The 16,360-nt window shown below is 43.2% G+C and overlaps 1 protein-coding gene across 1 annotated transcript in view; it reads right to left on the bottom strand.

The window, feature by feature from the left end:
- The window catches only part of ARSG (arylsulfatase G), a gene marked incomplete at its 5' end in the record, with an annotated part of 34,806 nt that overhangs the window by 5,288 nt on the left and 13,158 nt on the right, over positions 1–16,360 (bottom strand). Inside the window, 2 exons of the mRNA XM_015414115.1 lie at positions 1,090–1,180; positions 10,866–10,986. Of these exons, the coding sequence (XP_015269601.1) occupies positions 1,090–1,180; positions 10,866–10,986 (212 nt within the window). The remainder of the gene's footprint in view (positions 1–1,089; positions 1,181–10,865; positions 10,987–16,360) is intronic.

Raw genomic sequence — 16,360 nt, forward strand, 5'->3', positions numbered from 1 at the left:
TGTGAATACTGGGATGCTCTCAGAGGACAGGCCCCTCCCCTTCCTGGATCGATCTGAGGAAACCGACCCTGTTCCAGAGGAGGAGCTTATTCCCAAGACTAAGGACTGCCCCACTCCCAGGACCACCAGAGAACAATATATTAATTCTTTGATCATTTAAAAACATTAACATATCTTATATATTATAATTGCTATAATCAAAACTGTAGTCAGAAACAGCAAGTGATGTGTTTTAAATATTTTTTAAAAAATACAGTGCTAAGCTAAACCTACATCTGAAACTGATTATGTGTATTATATCATCAAATGCTTGTAATATTAATTATATTAATTATATTAATTATATTAATCAATTAGCTAATGTATATAACTCTAAACTGAAACTATATCAAAATCTAAAGAAAAACAGCATTTCAATTACTTCATACAGATCTGTACCAATAGAAATCAGAAACTGGCAGATAAATAACATCACCTGACCATTGCTGCAGATCAAGCTGTTATTAAAAGGATAACTAGAGGGACAGATCTGAAAGTTGGTAGCCATAGTTTGAACAAACAGAAATACAAGTTGTGAACATGAGAAATATAAATCACAAAGCAGCTCAGAAGGGGGGGGGGTGTATTTCAGCCAGAGACTTTACCATGAGGCAAGAAGTGCCCTGTGGCTTCTGCTACATTGCACAGTGAACCCTTCCTTATTTTGCCAGTTTGCAAGAATGTGTGGAGGCCAACGTTTCTGGCTGGCCCTATCCAATTTAATTTTTGTACAATTCATGTTCACCAAGAAAAGTTGTACATTTGCATCATTGTACTTCGGCTGTAAATAAAGGTTATTTTGAATGAAAAAGAGAACTGAAGGAATGGGAGCTAGAGAGTTTGTTCATTTCTAACCAAGGGAACCTTCAATGTCTAGATTTTGGGGATGGGAGATGCACCTGAGGATCTGACTGAGTTCTGGCACTGGGGAAAGAGGATGTTTTATTTCCATTTGTCAGTCTAACTCTGTTTTGAACTTTGTATCAAAAAAGAAGACTGCTTTCACTGGCCTCCTAAAAACACCTAACATATAAACAAACATATACAAACCTGTGACATAAAATGCCTTGTACTGATTCAGCCGAAGAGCCTGTAGGTGTCCATATTTTCCAGCTGCTCCACTGTTGGGATGAAATAATGTCTAGAGAAAATAAGAATCCAAAAGATTAGGGAATTTGGCCCTTCCAGTCAGCATAGCAAGAGTAGCTAAACACACTGTAGATATTATGTTAAGAGTGTATTTGTTGACCCAAAGGGTAACTGTGCATATATGTTCCTCATATGATAACATTTAGGGCCAAACTACACATTACATTGGTGATCAATGATGGGATCTCCTAATGTGCTTTCTTATCTCAAACAGCAGCTGGGTAGGGAAATGCATGCTTCTTAAGGCAGGGAACCCTGGGAGCCAGTTTCTTCCCTCCAGAAGCAATAAACAAATTATAATTGTGCCCCGGGGAGCACTGATCATCCTTTTCACCAACATCACCTCTTTATATAGTTCACTCTTGTTTTCACAACTTGGTCCAGAGAGGGACCAAGCAACAAAACACAAGTAAGAGTGGCTTCATGCAATGACCCTCTATCATTTGAGGCATCTGCCGGCATAATGCAAAAAAAAAACACACAAACGTGTTGGGGATAGAACAAAGTTTAATTCTGGGTGAAAGTTTCCGTGTGCATGCATAATTCATCAGATACCTTCATCATTATCTGATGAATTGTGCAAGCACACAAAAGCTCATACCCAGAATTAAACTTTGTTGGTCTTAAAGATGCCACTGGACTCAAACTTTGTTCTGTTGCTTCTGACCAACACGGCTACCCACTTGAATCTAGTGTTGGGGGTGTGGACTTTGATTTCTCAGCCTATCCTGCATGACAAAACGAATGGTAATGTGGCTTAATGATTATAGATATCTGCCTTAATGGCCTTAATTGTTGGGAAATGTTTTTATTCAATGTAAGATGACAGGCATTTCCACAAAAACAACTGGTAAGCAGCCTTAATAGCTTGGTAAACAATAGCTTGAAATTCAAGGCCGCCACAGAATAGACCTTGCAGCCTAAGGCATCCACCTTGTGACCCTCCTTGTTGACAGGTGTGGAGTGGTTACCAGAGCAATGTCTGGCCTGTACTTCTCAGCCACAAGGGAGGAGGGGGGAGGGTGTATAAATAAGAAATTGCGGTCAGTCTGCTTCACCCTTTAAGATGTTCAAACTTCCTAGATGTGGCCAGAATGGCAGATGGCTTCTCCAATAGTGTCATGGCGATGTCAAGGAAATCCTCCAAAATCAGAAAGGCCACTTGTTCCAGGGCATCCAAGTCGAGGGCAGACAAGATCTTGTTTTGGGGACATGGGTTAGAGAAAGATATATCCATCTCTAGGGACTTGGCCATTCAGAGGATCTGCTCAGAGTAGAGCCTAAGATCCTCATTAGGAGAGGCTGGAGATGGGTTGCCCACCGCTGCATGGCGGGGGTGGTGGTGGTGGATCATGCAGGAAGCTTGGATGGGGGGACGACTCATTGTTTGGAATGAGATTTGGTGGCTCTTAACACTGGGGTTCCTCTTGTTCCAAATCTCCCTTGTCTGTTCTACGGAGCATCATAGCAAGCTTGCTCTCTTTCATTTGAGTATGAAGCCTTTCTTAACTTGGCTAGCACATCTATCGACCTCCTGTAGACATGCCTTCAGTCTAGACTTTTGCATTTAAGGCTGGCCCCAAATTTTACTTCTTTAAAGAAGTGTGATAATTCTGAGAGAGGGCAATATAAAAGAGAAGACTAAAAAAACATTACTGGAAATTCTTAGGTTGCTTATTATATACAAACACAAATCTTGTGCTGAAAAAGGATTTAAAAAAGAAACACTGAGAGATTGGGCTGTGGGACTTACAGATCACTATGCATTTCCTACATTTTTATGGAGATAAAAGGATCATAGCTATCACTCCCCACCCACTCCCCTTTGAGGATGGAATAGGCTTCAGCAGAACAGGCTTCCTCAGGAGGTGGTGGGCTCTCCTCCTTTGGAGGTTTTCAAACAGATGGCCATCTGACAGCAATGCTGATTCTGTGAACTTAGGTAGATCATGAGAAGGAGGGCAGGAAGGGTTGCCTCAGTGCTTAGTTCTTGTGGCCTTTTCTTACATGCCCAGGGAAATGCTGATCAACATTTTAGGGTCAGGAAGCATTTTTTCTCCAGGTCAGTTTGACTGGAGATTCTGGAGGTTTTTTGTCATCTTCTGGGCATGGAACAGCAGTCACTGCGGGTGTGGAAGGGAAGGTATTTGTGAATTTCCTGCACTGTGCAGGGGGTTGGACTAGATTACCCTGGAAATCCCAACTCTATGATTCTGTGCACCTGGAGTTCAATCATCCATCTGGGAGGGTTCCAGAAAAAATACCGTGTTTAAGTGTCAGTTCTTCTAAATCAGTCTGAAATAACTTTATATTGCTTTGATGTTTTGAGGGTTTCCCCCCATAACATATTTCTTGCCATTTACCAGATTATAGTTTCACAAGTGGGGACCTGCAAGAAACTTGCAGAGACGGTGCATTGTTTCCCCCCCACACTTCCATCCCTCTTCCCTTTCTTTCTCCCCCTTGCCTTTCCTTCCTTCTCTGTTAATCCTCCCCATTTCTCCCCCCCAATCTGTCAACCTACCTCTCTCCCTTTTGCCCCCACCCCTTCTCCATCAATCTACTCTCCTTCTCTGTCTGTCCACCCAATATTTCTCCTCTTCCTCTTAATCTGTCAACTTTCATTACCAGTCCGTTATACTCATGGGGGGAATCCCTCCCTCCCATCTCTGCTGCTGGGCCGGCACAACTCCCAGCCCCCCCCCAACCATCACCCCTGCCTGCCACCTGGCTACCTCACTACCACCTCAGCAGGGCAGGCGGGGGGGACACAGCAAGGATTGCTGTGCTCTCCCCAACCTGGGTGAGAGCTCGGGGGGGGGAAGCAAGGACTCACACAACACCTCGATTCACTTCCAGCTAGTGGGCAGGCTTGCTGGCTTGGTGTAGGGGCAAAAAGGACTGCTGTGCCTACTCTCCCAAATCCCTGGGTGAGAGCTCGATGGCAGAGGGTGGTGAGGAGCCATGCAATTTCCAATTCCCTTCAAGCAGAGAGGCTTCCTGGCTCAGCAGGGGGTGGTGGTTGAGGATTCCCTCACCCTCCCCACGCAATTCCTTCCTTCTCAGCTCAGTGGAGGGGCTTGCAAAGACTTGGAGGATGAATCCGATCTCCCCCCCCCCCCCGCCTCTCCCACGCCTCGCACACCCACGCGCATATCACCATCAGGCCCAGCCATGGCTCCCGGGCTGTGCTGCTGCCAGGCCTGTCATGGCTCCTGGGCTATGCTGCCGCCACCAGATTCAGTGCAGCTCCTGAGCTCCTCCAAGGTCAACAACAACTTCCATTGGATTTTGGGGGGAATTTAAAACCCCCAATGTATTTTTAAGGTGTCAGATTTTTCTGCAAACCCCAAGTTTGCAGAAACATCTGTTTTGGGTAAGTGTGGCCCCAATTCACGGGTTTAGATATCCAATTTAGTATATGTGCTGCCGAAGCGAGCACAAGGGTTTAGATATCTACAGATAGGCACCAAACTTGAGAAACAGATATATAGATGTCTTGTGTTTTAATTCTTTGTAAACTCACTTCCCAGGAGAGTATTAGTGGTGCTTTCATAAAGGGACATTTCTGTCAACCAAGTACATTTTTATCCTGACCTACCTCCAAGTAGCTCATGGGAACATTGGTTGTTCTCATTTCTCCATTTTACCCTCACAACAGCTCTGCAAAGTTGGTTAGGTTAAATGTGTGTGATTGACCATCAAAGATCAAAAATGGGGAGTGAAACTCCGGGGAGTGGGGGACGGTTGCCAGCACTGCTGGGGTGTCCCTCGCTTGGTGTGGGAGCAAGGCAGGAGTGCCCAGCCTTCCCTGAGCCACAGCAGAGCACGGAGGAAATGACAGGCAGGACCACCAATAGCTGCTGGCAGCCCCATCCCATACCAGGGGTAAGGAAGAAGGGTGAGGCCAGAGAGGATGTGCCCCACTGGGAAGGGAGGGGATTACAGAATCCAGTGGTGTCCCACCCCTGGGGGAAAGACTTAAGCAGCAGGCATTGGGCAGGCCAGGAAGGAAGAGCGCAGCCGAGACCCAGAGATTCCAGGAGAGTGACTGGGCTACCTCAAGCAGGGGAGAGGGAATAGTCTCATGCAAACCCCCCTCTACCTCTGCTATCTGAGGCCAGAGCTGCTGAAAGTCACTCTGGAGGGCCCCACCTAAGATCACAAGAACAGAAGAGAAGCCAATGTTGGATCAGGCCAATGGCCCATCTAGTCCAACACTCTGTCACACAGTGGCCAGAAATACCAGGTGCCATCAGGAGGTCCAGCAGTGGGGCCGCCTCACCAATTTCAGGCCTAGAACCCCCAGGACTTGACACTGTCCTAGCTCACTTTCTGGGATTTGAGGTGCCCTGGAACACATGAGTGCTGAAATCATCCAATCACCCAAGCATATGGCTTCCCTAATTCTTATGCATGTACAATTGCATGTACAATTACACCTTCTTTTCCTTGGGAATGCTTCATCCATGTTTCACAGTGCAATAATGGAGAAACGGGCGCCATTGGATATATTCCATGGGAACTTGTTTTAAGCACTGAAAAAAGCAGATACATATTCATTCTTATGCACTATTTCATAATCTAACCATGGAATAAGGCTGAGCAACAGTATATTGGCACCGTGCCCCAGCACATTTGGAAGGAGCATCCCACCTAGTAGCAATTCCTGTAATACTAAATACTTTGGTCCCGTAATTTTATTACACTCTACATTTTTTGGCTGAGATGAATAGCGTAAGTCGTTGTACCAGGGCTGGCGTTGTACCAGCTCCCTGCTGTCTTTCACTGACACCTTTGCTCCATTCTCAGTATGTCCAGATTTGTTCCATAATCAGCAGTCTTCAGAGAACTGCTCACTCTTGTTTGTAGAACTGTTGTTTCTAATCCCCACTTGGCACTCACACCTAGTAGGAATGTCAAGACAAAAACCCCTTTCTGTTTGTGAACGAAGCTTGACGTTGCAAGATAATGTAACATAAAAAAAAGAAGTCACTTGCATTTTGAGCCAGGAGTCATTACTGGCAAGCTGAGAAAACCGAATGCTGATGCCGTCATAAGTCTTGCCCCTCTGATCACTGTTCAGGAGGGATGCCTAACTTTTTATTCTACTTTTAAAATCCTACTGACCTATGTGTTTAACTGCATGTTTTTAAGAAGACAAAAAAAAATTTTTTTTAATTGCTCCAGGGACTCAGAGAAATGTCTTAGAAACATGAGAGTCACCAGCAAGTCAACATTATGCGAAGCCATCTTCTGCGGCCCATATGAATAACTGCTGAAAGGACATGTTTTAAGTGGACAGAGTCATGTCACCTCTAAACTGGTTCTACCACTTTTTAAATGTCGTATCTGTTTTCCTTATCAGGAGTGCCAATGGGATAGATTTGTTAGACTGTGAAGCCAGAAAAATCAGCAAGCTGCTACACTGAATCCTGGTACAATACCTTTTGGGCAGGCAGAGTTTACACCTGCTTTGCAGCTTTGTTCACCACTATAAGGAACCTAACCTCAGCAGCTGGTGCCTTGTGCTGAGCTGCTAAAGATCGGGAAATTCTCCTTTAAGAATACAAGCATGAAATTTGTGTCAAGCACCTGTCATGCTTATCAAAACTCAGTACAGGTTAACTTGGCCTTGTTTGATGAAGACAGTCATTTTCAAGAACTGCTGCTGGCTGCATTTCAAATAAAGCTGAATACTGATTGCAAACTAACCGCCATACTAGAAGGGGAGGAGAAGAGCTGTGTTTCAAACCTGTGCAAACGGACCGCTAGATAAACGGCATAACTATTCTGTTAATGCAGCAAGACTGAGTGAACATACAAAACTAATCTAGCAGAACGCTATAAACAACATGGACTGCACTCTACTTCTGTGAACTGTGCATGCTTTAGAAACAGCTCTTCAAGAGACCATCTCAGGCTTATCAAGGATAGCAGTTAATGTGCGGCTGCAGAGGTTACAAGTATTTAGTTCAAATATTTGACTAAAATACCAGGCTGTTATTATATTCCTTTGAAGTCGGCTTGAGAGATTTGACTTTTACCATGGAAATAGCCACTCAAAATAGCTCTTTTTTGTGTGTCTTGCTGCTTTAATATTCTTTAATATTCCAGATCCTTTGCCAGACTGATCAGTGCAGTGTGACCTTTTATGTCTTATCCTCTCCTTATGAAGCCATTTGTAACATCACTAAGAAAACTCACTTCGTGTTGCAGGAGGAGGAGGGGTCCCTTGCCTCCAGCTTCCACAAATAAACACAGAGCCACAGTGAACACCAAAATTCCCACTGGAAACTGGTTTGGAGAAAGATGCATACTGGCACAGTGTTTCAAAGCAACACACAGACTTTAATCTGCAGGATTCCTATTTGAGGCTGAGAGAGGCAAGAAGCCAAGAGCTTTCGTAATGCCCAGAAAACATGCTTGGTAATCGGTGTCATGCAAATTGCTTGTCTTATGCTTGAGTTTGCCACTTCTATTATCATGTGGACAGAAAAATGACAGGACATGGGTGGAGGCTTCTGCCCTACTTACAAATCAATACTGCTCGAGCCAAGAATTCAAGTAAATGTGAGTTTACATTATGCCTTTGTTCCTAAAGGCGAGCAGTCTACAGAGGCCACCTACAAGTGCCTGAGACAATTTCCTTCTTTTTTGGTTTAATACACCAAAGGGAACTAGAAAGAGATCAGTTTGTTGGGGAAACCAAAATGGCAGCGCTGTCTAGCACAGGAACCTGAGAGCTTCCTGGGTAATGGCATTATGTCATCGACAGGAACAAGATCTGACAGGTGGCAGCCAAGGCAAATGGAGTCACTATTTGGTCCCCAAGGAACCACATGCAGGTCTAGTGATTCCAGCAAAAACTGAGCCTAAGACTTTCTGTGTGCAGCGATTTAGACTGTCAACGTCTGGCAGCATATACAACCAGTTCTAAAATTAGTACTTGTAGCATTTTTGACTGTGATGCACAAGGGAAGCACCACTTCATCAGGGGCAAGACTGTACTGTACTACATATATCTCCAAATACACCTGGTACCTACTTGTTCTGTTCTATCCATACAGGACACCTCCACAACCAGTTCGACTACCTGTAATAGTTGCAGTGGGGCAGCCGTGCTGGTCTGAAGCAGCAGAACAAAGTTTGAGTCCAGTCAGTGGCACCTTTAAGATCAACAAAATTTAATTCTGGGTATAAGCTTTCGTGTGCGTGCATGCATGCTTCTTCATAAACATTGAAACCGAAGGCACCAACCATTACATCAGGTAGATGGTGGGCAGGGTGTTTCCAGGAAAGGCTGATTAGGGTCAAGATGCATAAGAAGCTGAGCAGCTGCTAGCTAGGGGTTTAATTTTCCCCAGTCCGCTCCTCTGGCTGCATAGAGTGATAAAGGCCCCTGCCACATGGGGGGGGGGAGTATGGTCGAAGTGCGGCTTTTTAAAGCCGCCCCAAAAGAAACACATGGGGGGGGGGTACCAAAAATCCCCTGACCGCGCAGCTCCTCCCCGGCACGATCAGATGCCGGGGGGAAGCCACTTACAGGAGACCGAGGCTGCCGAACTGTGCATGTGTGAGCATGCGCAGTTCGGCCAGGAGCCTGGATTGCTCCAGAAGATGGGCGCGCTGGCACTCGCATGGCCACACTTGCTGTGGTGTACCCGGTAAGTCCTCCTCTTCTGTTGTTGTTGTTTTACAGCACATTATTGGCCTGAAGGAATGGATCAGGGACGGGTGCGAGCCGATTCCCAGATGTTGTGGTGTGCTCACGCCCGTTTGCTGCGCCCCCGATCCGTCCCTCTCCCGGGCCAAAACCTCCCGTGTGACCGTGGCCGAAGAAATGTTTCCAGTGCCCTTTAACTATTATTGGTATTTGATTTGGTATATCCTATGATGCTTTGGTACAGCTTATATTTTATCAACTAGAAGCCCTTGCTTCTCACTCTTTTGTCAGACGCTTGTTGCTTACTCCTGCTCTACTCGCTTCCTTTTATTCTCACACCTCTTCACTGTTTACACACATCCCAGAGACACATGCCCACTTCATTTGCATGCACACGTCATCTCAGCTACTTTCACACAACCCCGTCCTCAGTCAGGCACAGAGATGGCCTCACCTCAGCTGCACCCACCACCCCCTTTACTCTGCTGTGCAGACTCACATGTATACTGGCTCATTTAAGTATTTTACTGCTATGCTTGATTATTGCTAAAGGATATTCTAAATTTAGGTCTCGAGAGTGTTGTTTTGTACTGTTTTTAATAGATATTTTATTATTTGTTTTAATTGGCTGGGAGTTCATGATTTATAAACTGTTTAACTAAATAAATAGCTACTTAATCTAGTCTTTTTTGTGCTGATGATGCAAGGTAGTGCCACAGATATTTTAAACCTGATTGATATCAGTCATCACCTTTCCAGAACTTTGAAGGGACCCACAAAACAGAGAACAGCAATAATGGAAAACATGATTCTAAACTGCTCTCTAGAATGTAACAGTTTCTCTTAATTGCATCTTCTAATGCTCCCACAAGAATGTTTAATGGGTGTACCCTTCCCTGTGGCTGGTTCAGTTCGTCTTGAGCTCTTGCTGCTGTCAGCTGTCAAACCTTCTTCCCACTTAATTCATGTTGCTATTGATAAGTAATGACACCTGCAACTGCCCCATGGTTTCTCAGGTTGCCATGCTATGCACAACTCTTGGATGGGGTTAGCAGATCTAGACCTGGATGGGGCTACTGCCACTTTGAAAACCAAATGGGCTTCTCAGCCAGTTGCATGACATACTATTTTCCTGTGCTGGTAGAGTGGTAAACTTTGATGTGCACATGAGTTCTGAAATGCTGCATGATACCAAATGCATAATACGCTTGGCTAATTATATTTGACAGAGGTGCAATCTTTGAGACGTATGAGAAACAGGTGTGGAAAACTAAATACTTATTGTTATTTGGGGTAAAGGGAGCTTAGTATGTGGTTACAGATGAGGAATTTCTGTTATACTGTCCTGCTTCATGTTAAAATAAAAAGCCAAGATCAGGCCTGACACTACCATTAGGTGGTATTAAGCTTCAAGCTGGGGAGAAGCACAGAAGTTTGTTTCTGCTGGTTCTTGGAGGTGCTCGAAGCACCACTGAAGATCCATGTGAAATCACAGTTAAAGCCCTGCTCCTTCCTCTCAGGGCAGGGGCAAGGCTAGCGGCAAATACAAATTTTGGCTGGTTACCAAGATCAGCCAAAATCTATGGACCCCTGATTAAAGGGCAGCCTTTAATAAAAATATTTAGTTTATTATAAAATTTTTGTTCCATAGATTTTGCAACATTTTGATTTTCTACCCCAAATACATAATTTGCTGGCAAATGGGAAAGTAAAGTACAGATTCACTGCTACCAATGGAACTGCAGCACCAGGAAGATAAAAGTTATCAGTAGAATTAAGGCCAAATTATTTCAAGAGCAACTTCAGTAGATCTGATGATTTTCTGCTCTGCTGTTGTTAACTGGAAGTGTCTCCCATGTATTCCAACCAAGATGTACACTTCTATGTATCTGAGGATGCCAGCTCTGACTCACGAAAGCTCCTGGTGAAATACATTCTGTTAGTCCTTAAGGTGGTATCGCACTCGTGTGGGATTGATCATGAAACTAAATATTTGAAGTCCATCCCATACCTCATGTCCTTTGTTCAACTTTCCAAAGAGGACCTCAGATATATCCATACCGTCAAACCGTCTGTGAGGAGGGAGGCTTGCGTTTGCAAGGGACACCACAGTAGGGAATACATCTAAAGTGCTACAGGAGAGAAGAGACTGGTCAGAAGAATGAACAGATGAAATGTCCCTGAAACAGAAATCACTTCATCATGAAGAAGGACTTTGGGACAAATGAAGTACGGCCTACTCTAGCTCAACAGCAGCACATTCTAGGGCAAAATACAGAGTTCACATTTATCTTTTGTTTAAAATAAAGATTATGGACCTGTGAGAGTAGCTGTGCAATCTTAAGATCACTATCCTGGGAGTAAGCCCCACTGAACAGACTTGACTAGCATTTCGAGTACTAGACCTGCTTAGCAGAATTAAATCCAAGTCTATTAAAGACAATAAATTTAGAAGGTTGTAACTCTCCTAAGGAAGGCACTGAAAGAAATTAAAAGCTGAACACAACCTAACTATGAAATGAAAAATAAAATGTGCAAGTATTCTTTTTATCTTTTTCAATTACAACCCCAAATGCCCCTCAGTGTAGCACTCTGGACTACAGAGGAAGTGAGGAAGTCACACTTTGTAGGAGGAACTCCTTTCACCCATGGAAATGCTCTATTGGATCCAAGTAGTGCATTGGAAAGAATTAAAATTTTTAAAAGTCTGGGCCTATTAGTACTCTATGAAATTTGGACAGTGGAAATTGGAAGCTGAAGGGACCAGAATGTCTTCCTTTCTCCCACTCAACTAATTTCAGCCAAGCTGCTAAGAGACAGACATGCCACACACAAATATAAAACAACACTGTGAAGTATGGAAAATCAGAAATTGTATGCGTGTTCTTGCAATGTCAAGACTTCAAAAGATGCTTGCTAGCTAATGAAAACACATGTGCTTATGGTGTTATTTAAGTACTTCAATACCTTCATCCAGGTTTTTTTTTCTTTTGCCATCAAGTCACAGCTGACTTATGGTGACCCTGTGGGGTTTTCAAGGCAAGAGACATTCAGAGGTGGTTCGCCATGGCCTGCCTCTGTGTCACAACTCTGGACTTGCTTGGTGGTCTTCTATCCAAGTACTAACCAGGGCCAGCCCTGCTTACTCCGAGATCTGACAAGATCAGGCTAGCTTGGGCTATCCAGGTCAGGATGTCCAGTTTAGAATCCCACATAAACAAAATGATGATTCATTTTAACCTATTCGCTTTGGAACATAACTCAGAAAATTATCAGCATGTCTAACAAATACAGCATGCATCCCATCAAGTGGTCCAAAGAGCAATTATTCCTTGGTCAAGGGACTCATGATACAGTTGTGACTAACTCATTTTAGAGGTTATTTTTAAAAAGAAATAAATTCTCAGCTCTACTTCTGGGGAAATCTAGGAGAGAAAAAAACTCATGACTGCAGTACATGCTCCAAAGAAAGTATGTACTGCCATAAAGAAATGAAAATAAACTGGTTATCTATTAATATAACTGTGATGTTGGACATCACAATGTTCAATGCGTTCATTAAACCAAGATCCTTTCTTTTTTTGAGATCTCTTACTGAAATTTTTTACTTTGGCGAAGCCATCACTGGAGTATCACAGCAATTCAGTGCGACCTACCCTCCCATTCCTTTACCTCTTTTCTCTGTATTTGGCATATTCCCATGGGAACTTGTTTAGGATTACACAAAAGTATATACTTTTTTAAACAGCACAGTACATTTGCTGATACTGCTTTATCTCTTCTTGCATACGATTAGAAGTCAAGACTACAGGAATAAGAGGTGAGTACAAGCACTGGCTATTTGAATGCCTTTAAAAATATCCATATGGCTTGGAGGTTTTAGATGAGATGTCAGAGCTACTAGATCTCTATAAAGAGAAGTATGCAGGCATATCCTTAATCATAAAGAAAAGACCAGTTAATTTATGCAGGAATATTTACTAAAGTTTGAGAAACAGTTAATACATTTTAACTTCTGTTCTGTTACCTCTAAATTAATATCAGGAGAGAGCAGGAATATCAATGCCTCTTTTTAAAAGTGTATTTACCTGTTTCTGAACTGTTTTATTCGTGTGAAAGCTACCGGAACAGACCATGTGATGGCCAGATATTTTCACAGCTCCTTCCCCACCCTGTAGGGTTGTCAGATCCCCTGGTGGAGGTGGGGGTCCTCTGCCGCCAGGCCATACCCCCAGCTGTCCATTAACTGGCCAGCCAGAGGGAGACTTACCAGGAGAAAAGAGAAGGCCTAGGCCCTGTCACTGGCATTGTACAGGAAGCGACATCATCATGCCAGTAACATCTGGTGACACTCTGGTATTTAGGCAAAAACTTTATGGTAGAAGCCAGTTTTACCATAGAGTTTTTGCCCAAATACCAGACCATCACCCATGCTGGCATGATTATGTCACTTCCTGTTTGACACCAGTGATGAGGCCTAGGCCTTTATCTTTCTCCAGGTAAGTTCCCCTGCACCCTTATCAGTTGCCAGGAGGGACTTGGCCACCCTAGCACGCCGTCACAACTTTCATTATGGCAGGGATTGTGAGTGGTCAGTAAGGCACTGTTAACACATAACTGTGCTGCTGGATTACGTGCTGCTATTGTAGAGGAAGCCTGGTTTGGTGGCTAAGACAAAGAATGAAACTTTTGTTGTTCTTTCTCCAGGTAAGTTCCCCTGCACCCTCATCAGTTGCCAGGAGGGACCTGTCCACCCTAGCACCCCGTCACATCTTTCAGTAGCGGTGACCAAGTTGATTTTCATTATGGCAGGGATTGTGAGTGGTCAGTAAGGCACTGTTAACACATAACTGTGCTGCTGGATTACGTGCTGCTATTGTAGAGGAAGCCTAGTTTGGTGACTAAGACAAAGAATGAAACTTTTGTTGTTGTTGTTCAGTTGCACAGTCGAGTCTGACTCTTCGCAACCCCATGGACTACATCACGCCTGGTTAACACAGCAAGGGACAGCAGAAATCTGCTTTAAAGCGGTTATAATTCCACACACCCACAGTATTACTGAACTGGCATGGTGCTTCTGTCAGAGACAGAGAAAGAATAATTTCATTTGGAACTCCTCCTTAAACCTAAGAATCTCAGCCTATTGAAATAGGGTTAGCTTCTCTCTTGGGATATTTTCCTCAATGTCCTCACATGTCCCTAACCTACTATTTCCCTAAGGTAACACAGGATACCTGCTCTGTTCCTGCCTCTTTATCAGCCTTCAAGCTCTATAAACCTATACTATAGATATCTGAGTTCTTCTTCACCATGCAAAGTCTAACTACCTAACTATTCTCCTGGTAGTTGCCCCCATTTCTCTGTTGCTTCTTCAACCCCTATCTGAGGTGATGACAGACTTTCCTTCCCCTGTACTCTCCTCCCCTGCAGATGTTCCATAGTCTCTCATTGGCTGATGCCGCTTAGTATCTGCCTACTTCCTCTACAGAAAGAGATTTGTGGCAATGCCTGGAGGGTGGAACTAGAGGCTGTCCATCACAGACCCACTTCATTTCTTGCCATGTATTCTCTATCCCAGAGAAGACGGAAGCTTCCTATTTAGAAAGAACAGAGAGACTTTAGGTGGGTACAGCATGTAACATGGTAAATTAAGAGTTAGGCTAGAGACAGATGACAACTTTATTAGGTTCCAAAAAGGATCTCTCCATAGAAAGGGCAGAACTAAATGTGATATTTGACACGGAACTGACACAGGAAACAGCAGCTGTGTGTCAGGTTCTCAGTTCTCTCTATGTATCGTTTAGTCCCTGTGCTTCCCTAAGTTACACCACTGGCTGCTGCTGTCAGAGGCAAGAAAATGACATTAATAAGGGAAGCACTTGATATAGGGTTGCATTTTCAGTAACATCTTTGTGTTGTTTCAGAGGGTTGCCGTGTTGGTCTGTAGTAGAACAGCTAGATCAGAGTCCAGCAGCAACTTAGAGACCAACAAGATTTTTTTGGGGTATGAGCTTTTGGAATGATCTGATGAAGTGAGCTTTGACCCTCAAAAACTCATACCCTGAATAGCAGATACAATTCTGTTCAAGCAAGTGGGACATGATACATACTTAAATAAAAAGTTCTAACCACAAATTCGATGCTGGGTCCTCAATTGGCTCTAACCATCTATCCATTTAGATTACAGTAGAAAAGGCTCATAGGAAACATCAACTCTGCATGCTATTAAAATAAAAAGAAACTCAATGTCAGAAACTATCATGAAAAGAAATGGAATTTTAAAAGTACTATTCTAAGACAATTATATAAATTATGGTGCTCCCACATTGGGAAAACTTTGTACAGCTCTGGTAGCCCCATCTCAAAATGTTATTTGAGAGCTGGAGAAAATACAAGAAAATGTGGCTAAAATATTCCTATGCCTATAGTATGGGAAAACGTTGCTAAGTTGGGTCTTTTTAGTTTAAAAAATGACAAGGAGATGTGGTTATGATGGAAGTTAACATAATTATGAATGCTGTGGAGAGACTGAACAGAGAAGAATTATTCCATCTCATGAAATACTGGAATTAGGGATCATCCAATGAAACTGATGGATGGGGGGGGGGGTCAACCAGGACCAATTGAAGGAAGTACTTCATGAAACACATACCCAGCTTATGAAAATCACTCCTATGGAATGTGTGTAGTCACGAGCACAAATGTAACATAAATTATTAGTAGACTAATCCGTGAAGTTAACTCTTAGCCATATATATATCTCTGTTGCCTATATGGTTTAGAGAAACAATAGCAGAAAATTCTCATTAGTATGCTTTGTTTCTAATCTTTGGCTGGCCATATGTTGGACACTCTTTTTACTGGTCAATAGACTACATTGAGATGTGGTTTGATTTTCTTATGATCTATTCTTAAAAGAACTGCAGCGTATTCTCACATTTTGTACATAAAGCTAGTGAGGCTAGTCCAAAATAAGGCATACTATAATGGATAACCCACAAAATACGCCATTAATAATAAATACTATTCTTTCATTAAAATCTGCCTCCATTCCTGGGGACTGGAAGGTAGCAAACGTCACTCCCATCTTTAAAAAGGGTTCCAGAGGAGATCCAGGAAATTACAGGCCAGTCAGTCTGACTTTGACACTGGGTAAGTTGGTGGAAACTATTCTTAAAGAAAAAATAATAGACACATAGATGAACAAAAACTATTGCGACAGACTCAGCATGGGTTCTGTAAGGGAAGATCTTGTCTCACTAACCTGTTAGTGTTCTTTGAGGGAGTGAACAAACGTGGACAAGGGGGACCTAATAGATGTTGTTTACCTTGACTTCCAGAAAGCTTTCAATAAAGTTCCTCATTAAAGGCTCCTAATTAAGCTCAATAGTCACAGGATAAAAGGACAAGTTCTTTTGTGGATCAAAAACTGGCTAATTAATAGGAAACAGAGACTGAGTATAAATGGGCAATTTTCTCAGTGGAGGGTGGTAAGCAGTGGGGTAC

This window comes from Gekko japonicus, unplaced genomic scaffold, assembly GCF_001447785.1.
Source record: "Gekko japonicus isolate JY-2015 unplaced genomic scaffold, Gekko_japonicus_V1.1 scaffold3872, whole genome shotgun sequence".
NCBI lineage: Eukaryota > Metazoa > Chordata > Lepidosauria > Squamata > Gekkonidae > Gekko > Gekko japonicus.